The sequence below is a fragment of the Malus domestica genome, chromosome 10 (genome assembly GCF_042453785.1).
Source record: "Malus domestica chromosome 10, GDT2T_hap1".
Taxonomy (NCBI): domain Eukaryota; kingdom Viridiplantae; phylum Streptophyta; class Magnoliopsida; order Rosales; family Rosaceae; genus Malus; species Malus domestica.
Window position 1 is genome coordinate 21,846,349 of NC_091670.1, and position 13,240 is coordinate 21,859,588.

The following is a 13,240-nucleotide window of genomic DNA, read 5'->3' on the forward strand; positions in this document are numbered from 1 at the left end:
TGGCTATGGTCTAAATAAGGGCGCCACTCGTGTGCAATACAGACACGGATACACCAGCACAGCGGCTAGGATCCAGTGCGGTGGGAACACTGTGGCCAATAGGCTGGTGTTGGGCCGAGAGAAACGTCGAAGCCCAAAAGGTCGTGTTTTGCCGAGAGACAGGCCATGCTCAAGTGGGTTGGGTTTTTGATCTAGACACCTCAGTGTGAGCTAGGGGAGCTCGCCAGAGAAGAAAACCGGCGCTATCGTTTCAAGCGGTTGTGTTGTGGTGCAAGAATCACAGTGAAGGCCGTGGGTTCAACGACAACCCTAAAATTTGAACAAAAATTAAAAACTCTCAACTTTCTTTTTAGGAACCCTAAAAATTAAATCGGGATTTCGAAAGAAAAATCGATGAGATTCAAATGAATCTTGGTCAAGACTCGTTGGTGACAACTTTAGGTTGTCTAGGAAGTTAGCCGTGGTGGCTGGGCATGGCTGTAGGCCATGCTACTCGACGTTGTAGGAGATACGACACTGTCTAGGCATCGGGTTTAGGGTTTAAGCCTGGAGTCATGGCTCCAGGATTGGGTTTCTCAGCTTAGGGAAGGGGATGGCCCATGCGACATGGTTGGGTTTCAACGAAACCCTTTTTTTTTTTAATTCAATTCCAGATTATAAAATTAATGAAACTTGATGCATATTCAACATATAATTTAATGCATTAATAGATAAATGATGCAATTCATGGCAAAATCATTTCACATAATTCATATTATGGATATAATGCTTGCACAATTTATGTAGAATCTAAAATTTGAAAAACGTAAAGTTGGGTCATTCATTATGGTGAATGTTCATGCTATCAGGCTGCAAAAATATCGAGATAAAAACTGTTGTTTTGAAAGAACCTGATTGCATGATGATATTAGTGAACTGGTTTGATGCAGAAAACTTCCATGTCAGATTTCTAAGTGCGGCGGTAGGAGCGTGCTGATAATATGTTGTGGCCTATATTTAATTGACAAGGACAAGGGGCCGGTGGCACAGAGAAAATATAGAGAGAGATGTGTTCGTAGGGTTGTCCTTCTCCTCCAAGGAATTCAAGTCCTAATAGGGAAGAATAACTAGAATCAAATCTAATATACGATTTACACAATCACATTTAAATAAGAAGTTTATAACACTTTTTTTTATTGTTTTTAATATTAAATAATTTTTAGCTAACTAAGAAAGTCATTGGTGTTGCAGTCATATTTAGAATAGGAATGTGATTGTGTAAATCCTAGTAGATATGAGAATGTATCTTATATTCCTATTGGGAGTTGACTACCTATTAAATGTTGTAATCCTAAAGGGAAAGGTTTTTACCTATCCTACTACTATAAATAAAGGCACAATAGGGTGAATTAAACACACTTCACAATTAAATCAATCTCTCTTCTCTCTAAGTGTAGCCGGCCCCCCTCTCTCTAAACCCTAGATCGTTCAATCAAATAGGCCTACAATAGTCGGTATAGGTTTTTACATTTTTGTTCTTTTTTGTTTATAAAGCTTACCCATCGAAATTTCGTCAAGTAATATACAGTTTATTTTTTTTCTTCATAAATTTAAACTTTGGTCAAGGAAAATATTTGGTCAAGCGTGCCTATCGTCGGGCCTAGTTGGTTAACACAATATTGCACAATGAATTGGTGGTCCATAATTATGTCAGGCAAAACAGAGTTGCCTGACGAATTCTAAATATTGTCAAGTTAAACTTCGAGCGACGACTTTTGCACGTTAAACTTTGCCTGACGGGATTTCGTTGCCTAAAATTTTCAAAGACGAAACCATGTTTTACGCGACAAATTGTTTCCTCCTAGCAAGGTCTTTTATAGTGTCTACTTCTAATGTATATATATTAATGAAAAAACACACGCATGTTATAATTGAAGTAAAATTGTAATGTATTTCGGGTACCCAAAAAATTGTTCTATCATCTTGAGAGAATTGAATATTTGATTACTTTAGAGTATAATAATCGTAATGCAAAACCCTAAAGTCAAAACTTGATTTTATTGGAAGCTATAAGCCTTGCACAATTCAAATCATAAATGTAAAGCCATATTTGGACCCATCTCCATAGACTTCATTAACTTTATTCTCTCCATTCATTTGACAATCTAAGACAGTTTTTCTCTTTCTTTCTTTTTGTCGAAAGAGAGTTTTTTTTCTTGGATAAAATAAATCCAAAGGAAAGTTAGACCAATCAATTCACTTGCTATATATAACGTACGTCAACATGAATTGTAGTTTTTTTACGTGAAAGTTGGAGAAAAACCTGTTTCACCTTAACAATTAACTCCTCTTCCTCCTCGTCGTAACGGCGGCGCCACCCTCCTCTTCAACCCTCAGAACCACCACCACCATCACTGATACACAATTGGGAATGCAAACGCATCCATAATCTTCCCCCACCGGGACACCAATGAGACTTCATCTGCCATAGAAATGATACCATTGTTACGTTAATGTTTTGATCGAATAACATGAATATGTGATGATCAAAGGATCAATCGCATTTCATTATTGACATTGTTGAAAGACAAAAACCCATCTTCGATTGGGATTTTCTGAGGTGGTGGGTTTCTTCAGTTTGAAGGTGTTTGATCAGGTTTTGGAGGTTTGGGGGGGGCCTTGGCCATGGCGGCGATTGTGAAAGAGATCCTGGCAAGGCCAATACAATTGGCAGACCAGGTGAGCAAGGCCGCCGACGAGGCACAATCTAACAAACAAGAGTGCATGGAGCTTAAATCCAAGACTGAGAAGCTCGCTGGCCTCCTCCGCCAGGCAGCGCGTGCGAGCAATGATCTCTACGAGCGCCCCACGCGTCGCATCATCGACGAAACCGAACAAGCCCTCGACAAGGCCCTCACCCTCGTCATCAAGTGCCGAGCCACCGGCCTTATGAAACGTGTATTCACCATCATCCCCAGCGGCGCCTTCAAAAAGATCGGTCAGCTACTCGACAACCACATTGGCGACGTGTCATGGCTCCTCCAAGTCTCAGCCCCTGCCGACGACCGTGATGATGAGTATCTAGGGCTCCCCCCGATCGCCTCTAATGAACCGATCCTCTGCCTTATCTGGGAACAGATTGCGATCCTCTACACTGGCTCGATGGAGAAGCGATCTGATGCGGCAGCTTCTTTGGTGTCGTTGGCGAGAGACAACGACAGGTACGGGAGGCTGATCATTGAGGAAGGCGGGGTGCCTCCGCTGCTGAAGGTGGCGAAGGAAGGAGGAAAGGAAGGGCAGGAGAGCGCCGCCAGGGCAATTGGGTTGTTGGGAAAGGACCCCGAAAGCGTCGAGCAGATTGTGAACGCCGGCGTCTGCCCAGTGTTTGCGAAAATCCTCAAAGAAGGCCACATGAAAGTCCAGGCGCTCGTTGCTTGGGCGGTCTCCGAATTGGCGGAGAATCATCCGAAATGCCAAGACCCTTTTGCGCAAAACAATGTCATCCGATTGCTCGTAAGTCATCTCGCTTTCGAGACGATTCAGGAGCACAGCAAGTACACTATCCCCAGCAAGGAACAAATGTCGTTGCACTCGATTGTGATGGCGAGCAACAACAACACGGAGCATCAGACGGTACACCCGATAACTGGGAATCAAAACATGTTTAGTCAGATACAGAATGTTGTGAAAAGCACAATGGCTACGAACAATCAGGGTCCGGCTCCCCCCGGCTCTGGTCATGCCCAGGGGAAGCCAACTCAAAATAACAATCACCAGAACCTTCATCATCAGCCTCCGAGTCACCACATCGCAAGACCGCACAATCACCACGTGGCGCTGTCAGGGGCCAGCATCAAGGGGAGGGAGTACGAGGACCCCGAAACCAAGGCGGAGATGAAGGCAATGGCGGCGAGGGCGCTGTGGAAACTTGCCAAGGGGAATGCGAGTGTTTGTGGTAGCATCACGGAGTCAAGAGCGCTTTTGTGTTTCGCGGTTTTGCTAGAAACAGGTTCTTGGGAAGTTCAGCAGAATTCGGCCAATGCGCTTATGGAGATCACCGCGGTGGCAGAGCAGAATGCGGACTTGAGGCGGTCGGCCTTCAAGCCGACATCACCCGCCTGCAAAGCAGTGGTCGAGCAGCTGCTGAAAATAATCAAAAAGGCAGACTCCGACCTGCTTGAACCGTGCATCCAAGCGATCGGAAACTTAGCAAGAACTTTCAGAGCGACGGAGACGCGATTCATTGGGCCATTGGTGAAGCTGCTCGACGAAACAGAACTGAATATCTCTACAGCGGCTGTGATTGCACTGAACAAGTTTGCATGCACTGAGAATTTCCTCCACGTAAATCACTGCAAAGCGATTATAGAAGCTGGGGGAACCAAGCATCTAATTCAACTGGTTTATTTTGGGGAATCCAGGGTGCAGATTCCGTCATTGACTCTGCTGTGCTACATTGCGCTGCATATTCCGGACAGCGAGACGCTTGCTCAGGAGGAGGTGCTGATTGTGCTAGAGTGGTCGATAAAGCAGGCTCATCTGGCGAATGAACCGTCAGTCGAAGAATTATTACCGGAAGCTAAAAGTAGGCTGGAGCTTTATCAGTCTAGAGGATCAAGAGGATTTTATTGATGTAATCAAGTTGTACAATATTAATTTTTTAGGGGATATAACACAAAAAACTGACCTCAGTATTAACTCTTAACTGCTTTGTTTTTGTTTCATCATTCTCTTAAGATGTGCATACATATGTGAATTAGGGTTTAGGCCAGCGCTAGTTGCTGCATTTTAGTTTCTAGGTCATTTTTCTTTTCAAGTTTCTTCATTGTTCAAACTGAACATTCTGTTGAAGCTGTAATGTAGTTTGAATTGACAGATGTTCATTTCTATATACAAATACAATTTGTTTCTTTTAGGCTTATTTTAGCTACGTCCCTTAGAACTCAATTTTAATCTCACTTTTTGCTCAATAAAACTCAAAAATCACTACTTTAGTTCTTGAAAATCAAAATTCGCTCCACATTGCTTTGTTTTTATTAATTTCGTTAAACATCTGTTAAATTTGCTTATGTGTCTTTAAAGTTGTGTATGTGGCCACATGTGTAGGACTCACAATTTGTTAGTGTTGATTGACTTGCTCTGCAGTTGGTGCTCATCTTTAAAACTTTAGCATGCAATATGATACTTCCACTTTTCCTACTCCCACAAACTCTAATTGAAGGGTTATCTAACCAAATAACAATAAGATTTCAAATTGAAAAAATGGACAACTCTAGTGGAGACAAAAGGAAGGAATTTGACACGTCCTAATCGTCATAAGCAAAGCAATCAGAAACTGAATTCTTCTTCCTTGAAAAAATTTGGCAGCAAAAAAAACCAAAAAGGAGAAATTCACCTTCTTACTCTAGGCTGGAGAAGAGAGTAGCACAAAGGGAGGGTTTCGAGAATACCTTCTCCCTTGATTTTTTTAACGTAAGCTCTTATGATTTTTTTTTTCCTTACCAACGGCTGGTCTCAGGAGTAAGATCATCTCCAACCGAAGGGTCTAGAGGGTCAGAAGGTCAAAAATGGCCTGAAAACCATCTCCAACCTTAAATCATTCCTATAGCATTCCTCACAGATTTTTTACCATTCCTACACCATTTCAATTCTCATATTTTCTTACCTCTTCCAATAATCTTTCCTTCAATTTTTTCAATAATTTTCAAATGGCCTCATCTGCAAGGTAGGGCTTGGACTCGAAACGAAGATGAAGCTCTTTGCAAGGCTTATAGATGGATGTCAGAAGATAGTGTGAGGAGGAGTTCTCAAACAAGTGAAGGTGTTTGGACTCATGTGTCCAAAAAATACTTAGAGTTCTATGAAGGCACCACTCCACTGAATACCCAAAACCACGAGAGTTGTTCTTCAAGATGGAAGAAACATCTTCATCCAAGTTTGAACAAATGGGATCAAGCATTGTTAGCGAGGGGTGGGCACGGGCCGGGCCCAAATTTGGAGGGACTGAACCAGACCCGCTTAAAAAGGAAACGAGATGGGTTGGGCCGGGTATTGCAAATCTGATTACTGGAACTAGACCTAACCCGACTCGTTTGAAATGGGCCGGTTCGGGACGGGTCCACGGGTCTTTTTTTTTCCGATTTTGATCGCCTCCCAAACTCGCCATCCTTCAAATCTTCGACTCGGTCTCCGACATCATGACCCACATCCACTTATAGCGCCGTTTCCAAATATGGTACAAAACCATAAACCCAATTCACCACGAAAATTCTATTTTCTCAATAGCCAAACATAAAACAAGAAGGGATGACCATAGATGGCGATCACTCGAGCTCTGAACTCGACATCGATGGTAAAATCATGCACAGACTGGAACCTCTTATCCGTGAATTGCAACAGCAAGCAAGATCTTCCGACACCTACAAATCCAAACCAAAAACCCAAAACCAAAACCCAATTGCTTTAAAACCTCAATTCTCAAAAAAATAAAAAAAATAAAAAAATCAGAAGGCTGGGGGAAAGAGAGATCGAGAGGAAGAGGTTGAGAATCGACAGATCCAAGGTGTGAGAAATCAGAGACAGAGGTGTCGGGAGAGAAAAAGACTAAGGGTAAGAGAAAGAGAGAGATGGACGAGACTAAGGAAATGAGAGTCTTTGAGAAGGTGTGAGACACTATGGTGGAGGTCGCGATGGTGTGTGTGTGTGTGTGTGTGGTGTGTCTGCTCCGGGAAGAAGAGTTCCCAGAGAGGAATAAAGGAGAAAGATCGAGAGATTTGGGGTGTGTGTGTGTTCTCCGAGAGGAAAGAACATCGATATAAGAGAGATGGAGACCACGGGACAATGTTCTCAGTTCTTGAAAGGGAGAACTGTCACATGGACCCTCGGAGACATTAATGTTTTTAAATTGGGATGCTACACAAATGGGTCCCTGGGTACCTTTTTTTTATACTTCTGGACCCGGCCCACCCCGCCCCGTTTCTCTTTTTAAAAATTAGGAACTGGCATGTACCCGTCCCGAACCTTAATTACCAGCTCCGACCCGCGGTTCCTGTACCCGTTTGCCCACCCCTATTGTTAGCAACAACAAGTAGACATGAAAGCGGTGCCAATTACTATGACGAAGTAAGTGTTTTCACAATTTATTTTAAATATTTAATTATATTACATATAATTTCATAAATTAAATTCGTTTAATTTTTGTAATTATATTTAATTATATTACATTTAATTTTATAAATTAATTTCCTTTAATTTTTGTGATTATATTTTCTAGGTACACCAAGCGGAGGAATTGTATATGGAGGGCAGCTTGAAACCCTTTTAGTTTCACGGTTGTTGGGAAATTTGTAAAGGGTGGGTGTTATTTGAAGATCCACCTCAACAAAGAGTAGGCCCTACGCCGGTGTTTAGAACTGCATCCTCAACTGCAGATATGGATGAAGATGGATTTCCTACCATTCAACAAACAAGGGTACGTAGAAAATCCGTCTTCGGGTGAAGGTTCCATACCTAGGGCTATGAGACGAAACAAGGCCCGAAGGTTAAAGGAAAAGGGCAAAGCAAATGATGATTACGCCGCTCAACAGGAAGTGGAGGCCTCATTCCGATTAATGGTGGAGCAATAGCGGAGCCAGGAATTATTTGATGGGTGGGCTAAACTAAAATTATTACTAGGAGATCAAATGGTTAAATTTTTTTGTTACTTACATAAAGTTACACAATGACAAACTTGAAAGCAATAATTTAAAGTAAGAAATTTAGAATAAAGCAAGTTTCAACTAGATTTAACAAAGAAAACATTTGAAGTTGCAACTTATAGTAGAAAGAAACATACATCATCAATCTTGTCATAACAACTTAACAAATAAAAGAAAAGGTACCTATTTAAGTTGTGCCCTTCGATCCTTAATGGAATTGAAATCCTTGGTTATTTCTTCTTAATCAATCTTTTCAGCAAGCTTTTTTTCAATGTACACAACCATTGAATCTGCTAGAAATTCACTTTCCATCTTGTTGCGACGTCTTGTTTTAATAAGATTCATTGCTGAAAAAGCTCGTTCAGTAGTTGCTGTAGAAACGGGAAGAGTTAATACAAGTCGAATTAACCTATCAATCAAATAGTACCTTTCAGACCTCTTTGTTTCAACAAATCCCCGACATAATTCCGAAGTAGTAGACATTTTTTGAAAGACAGGATGATGCGGTACGTCTGATTCATAGATTTTCAACTCACATCTCAACGTATGTAGCTCTTTTTCTATGAAATCCATAGAATAAAATTTCTGCAAGCTTGCAAATATGATCAATGTTGAACGCCTTAAAAGCTTCTCTTGGTTCTAAAGCTGAACTGAGAATAAGAAGTTCCATTGCCTCCTCACTAAACCTGCTATTTAGCTCTGCCAACTGAAAATCTATTGCATTATTGAAGATATCAATGTGATAATGATGCTCAAATGTAATATGATCTGTTTGCTGATAAGAACGGCCAGTTCCTACTTTGTATTGAGCATTCATATCGAGCATATCAACGTCATGTTTTTTGCAAAATAAACTCACTTTATCAATAAAGGTAGCCCAACCATCCAATCGCAACTTCTGGAGGACATCTTTTGTAGCAGTGACTAGATTCATAGCATTCAGAATGTCTTGTGACTTATTTTGCAGTTCACGACAAAGGATATCAGTGATTCCCATGATCTCCTGCAATAGATGCAAGATGAAAGTAAATTCAAAAGATCTGATTGCATTATAAGCACCAGTAGCTTCCCCACACGAAGAGTTTGTAGCAGATCTATCATTCTTTATGTTCTCAAGTACTGTACAAGACGCGTTGTACATATGTATCAAGTCACACACTGAATCATAATGAGAACCCCAACGAGTAGCTCCAGGTCGATGTATAGTACCGATTTGATTAGCTCCTCTTCCCGTCTCAAGTTCACCAACACCCACCAACTCTTCAATGTTCACTGTGTGTGCAACCTGCAGCTGAGTATGATGCTTTGGAGAAGTAGTAATAACATTTACAATTGAACCTAATGTTGAAAAGAATAACCAGATAACAACTACTTCTTTTGATGCTGCAACTAATGCCAATTGCAGTTGATGAGCAAAACAATGCACGTAATAAGCAGATGAACACTCTTTAATAAATAAAGATTGTAGCCCATTCCACTGACCTCGCATATTACTCGCAACATCGTAGCCTTGACCTCATAACTTGTTTATAGGCAACTCATGGAAAGCAAAGACTTTTTTTTATCTCCCTGTGAAGTGTTGTTGCAGTAGTGTCTTCAACCCACACAATATCTAAAAACTGTTCTCGTAGAAAACCATCATTATCAACAAATCTTAAAATAATGACCATTTGCTCTCTATGAGCAATATCATGTGCTTCATCAACAAGAATACAAAAAACACCATCCCCGACTTCTTCACAAATTTTTCTTCGTACTATGTTGGCGAGAATGTTCAAAACCTCCTTTTGGATCATGGGTGAGGAATATTTGGTATTTTTTGGTGCATTTTCTAAAACAACTGCAGCCACCTTATCATTAAACTTGGCTGTATGCTTTACCAATTCAATAAAATTCCCACGATTTTTCGAACCCATTGATTCATCATGTCCTCTAAAAGGACATGCTTGAAATGTAAGCCATCGAACACACTCAATTGTAGCCTTGAGTCGCAATCGATTCTTCAAAATTTCTTCTTTTGATTGTCGATTAATAACCTTGTCAACATGCTAAGATGGATTCATCAATTCCTCCACACGTGAAACACAAATATTATGTAATGAAGATGGACCTCCAATATGAGAAAGAAATATACAATTCTTTCCGTCGTTAACTCTTTTCCAATTGTTAAACCCATCAACAGTTAGTGTCGGACGACTTGCTGGACCAGTCCCAAAAAGAAAGCATGGGAAACAATATACTCTATCTGTTGTCGGAGAATATTCTAACCATGGAAATTGTGAAAACCAAGAATACTGAAATCGACGATATTGTGATCCAAATCGAGACCTAGGATACTCAAGAAATTTCGGTTGGTAAGGCCCAGCTTTGATATAAGCACGTCGAACTTCATCTTGTTGATTAATAGGATGCTCATGTATTTGAATCCGTTTCCCCGGGTCTCGTTCCAATTCCAAAGAAGCATCATTAAAAACTTTTTCTTGAGGTTCAATTATATTAAATGTCTGGTGAGAATCATGAGGCTTCTCAGTTGATATTTGTGCATTATCATTAGATGCAGAAGGTATATCACTCTCTAATTTATTACCATCATCTCTTTTTTTGAAAAATGAATCAATAGTTCTTAATCTCTTCATTGAAGGTTAACCTAACAAATTGAACAACAATAATGCAAGTTTATATAATAAATTATATTTCTAAGAAATCTATTAGACTATCAGAAAAAAAAAAAACTTGAAATTGAAATTTTAAAGTACGAATTCTTAAAATTAAAGCAATAAACAAATAAAATCATCAAGACATAAGAATAAAGTGGTTAAAAACTTACCTGATAAGAAAAATCAATCAGTTTTCTCACTTGTAATGTATGATTGGTTTCTGTGATTCTGTTTATGTGAATTGCAGTGTAGAGACGACACAAATGGGACAAAAGCTTTTCTGAAAGTGACAGAAACCCTAAAAGTCGAAATATAATAACAAATTAGTACAACTCCTAGGAAACCTAAAATAATAAAATAATAAATGTACTTTTTAAAACCAGATGGCTATCTTAGAAAACCTAATCTAATCACTATACTACTCCCTAGGACCCTAGAAACTAATCAAATAAAATGACTTAATGGGACCTGTGTGTCAGTGTGCGTGTGCAATTTGAAATTTAATAATAATAAATTTTGATATTGATTAAAGTAAATAATTTATTTAATATTTATTAACTCTTACATTTTTTAAAAGTAGTCATTTTGTTCAGAACTTTTACTTATTGGGTGGGCTTTAACAATTAAAAATAATAAAATAATCTAAATTATCAGTATTTTTAACTTTAAACAACTAAAACTCTCCCTATGCTAGAGCCCACCCTAGCCTTGTTAGTGGCTCCGTCGTTGTGGTGGAGTAAAATGCCTTTGCCGCTGAAGAAAGGAACCATAGGCATGAAGAACGGGCCAAACAAATACAAGAAGAAATGAATGATAAGAATATGGAAAGGAACACTTTGAATTACACTCCAATGAGTAAGGCCTATTTTGATAGAAAAAAAGAAAAAGAAATTATGACCCGACGACTGTTGTTTACCTTCGACTATACTCCTACAACGGTGGATGATGAAGATAATGATGATTTTAGATATTAAATTGAAGTTGTTGTAGTTTTTAAATGTAAGTTGTTGTAGTATTTAAATTTAAGTTGTTGTAGTTTTTAAATTTTAGTTGTAGTTTTTAAATATAAGTTGTTGTAGTTTTTAAATTTAAATAATAAATTATGTTTGGCTCTCGGTTGGAGACGGTTTTTTGTGACAGGGCTAAAACGAGCCATATGGCCCTTTAGTCTTCGGTTGGAGATGGTAAGAAATATGGACATGCACTGTTCATTAAAATATTAATTTCTTGGAGGGCCAGAGGGCTCTCTTCTTCGGTTGGAGATGGTCTAAGGCCATCTCCAACCGAAGGGTCCAGAGGGCCAAAAATTGTCCTAAAACCGTCTCCAACCTAAGGCTTGGCCAGAGGGCTCATGGGCCCCACGGAATCTGAAAGGGCCAACCGGCTGGCCTAATCCAGCCAGTCAACCAACCAACCCCTGGTTGGGCCCAATTTGTCACAGCCCGTCCTGGAGGTACGTTTGACGGGAATGTGAAATGACTGAATTGCCCTTAACGGGCATTAAGGTACGTGTGTGTGAGACGTTTTTGGTTCAAATATTAGACAAGATTAAAAGAAATATATATATTATAAGATAAGTTGATTTTAATGTGATTTTGGTTATGTTGGTTAGGGATTAGAAAAATGGATGGTGGGGATTGTTTTGGACATCTCTCCCTCTCCATCCCGTGGTCTCTCTCTCCTCCCTCTCGACTAACTCTCTCTCTCTCCTCGTCCCGACTCTCTCTCTCACCCTCGATAGTACGAACTCACCCAAAACCTCCCAAAACTCAATGGATCGAGGCAACCAAGGTATGCATCTTCATCCTTGAGTCATTTTAAGTTGAATGGTATTAGTTTTAGGAAGTGAAACCCTCGGAATCACGTGAAACCCGAACCTCCATTTTTGGTCACTGTTCATGCGAACGTAAAATGTTGATTTTCAGGGAATTCTAAGCTTGTAGTGAGCTTAGTGAGGTCCCAAGGAGGCCCGGAGTACTTCGTTTGAAGGATTTGGACGTCGGGATCACGTGGTTCAAGTTTGGCCGAATTTCTTAGAATTTTCCCGGTGAGATTTCTTGATTTTTAGAGCCTTAAACTAGTCTATCGTGATTCTTCATGTGTGGGGCTTCAATTTGATATAAAATACGAAGAAAATGGGTTAAAAACGAAGGAGAATGAAGAGTTTCAAAACTCGCCGGAAACCGGCCGCCGGAAAAACCAGTCCGACGAGCCAAGGAGGAAGAAGATGCGCGTGGGGGGGCGCGTGGACCCGTGCCACCCACGGCGCGTGGGGGCGCGTGGGACCTCCAAAAAAATTTCTAAAAATTATGCGACGTCCGTGACGTCAAGTAGGTCGATGTGGTATATTCATATACCCAATTTGAGCATCGTATGAGAAGTTATTTCGAATTATTGGTGATGTGTTTAAAATTAACGTTTTTATAGTTGTTTCGCATATAGGTGACACGTATCCCGAGGACGAGCGCATCCAGGGACGCCACGGGGGTTACGACCCCTCGACTTATCAATGAGTGGGCAATTTTGATTTCGTATTTACCTATATACAACTGTTTTTCCCAAAAAATCCGTTTATGTGAAAATTATGAATCTATTTGCCATGCATGAAACTGTTGAGATATCTAGTTTGATAATTAACATATATATATGTGAAATGACGCGGTGGACGCTCAGGTGAGTTTATTTATTTTTAGCTGAGTTATTTATCATGGATTGCATTGAAAGCTCATGACCTGCACCTAGGTGATAGTGCTTATATTGTTATTCACCACACCGCACGCTCGTCTTGGATCCAAGTAGGTGGATGTTGTACAGACCATGTGAGGGTTCCGACATGCTAGTCGTACAGATCACTAGATGTGATTCCGACTAGTGGGTGACCTTAGTTATGCGCGCTGATGATTGATG

General features: G+C 40.2%; 2 protein-coding genes across 2 annotated transcripts; one reads left to right on the plus strand and one right to left on the minus strand.

Annotated features, from left to right (window-relative positions):
• The first annotated feature begins 2,274 nt into the window (after positions 1-2,274).
• Positions 2,275-4,684, plus strand: LOC103412649 (uncharacterized). The gene has a single exon (XM_008351196.3). It carries the CDS (start codon positions 2,665-2,667, stop codon positions 4,609-4,611), a length of 1,947 nt encoding a protein of 648 aa, XP_008349418.1. The 5' UTR covers positions 2,275-2,664; the 3' UTR covers positions 4,612-4,684.
• A 3,524-nt stretch (positions 4,685-8,208) lies between these two features.
• On the minus strand, positions 8,209-9,165 carry LOC139188609 (uncharacterized). The gene has a single exon (XM_070806228.1). It carries the CDS (start codon positions 9,163-9,165, stop codon positions 8,209-8,211), a length of 957 nt encoding a protein of 318 aa, XP_070662329.1.
• Between the last annotated feature and the right edge of the window lie 4,075 nt (positions 9,166-13,240).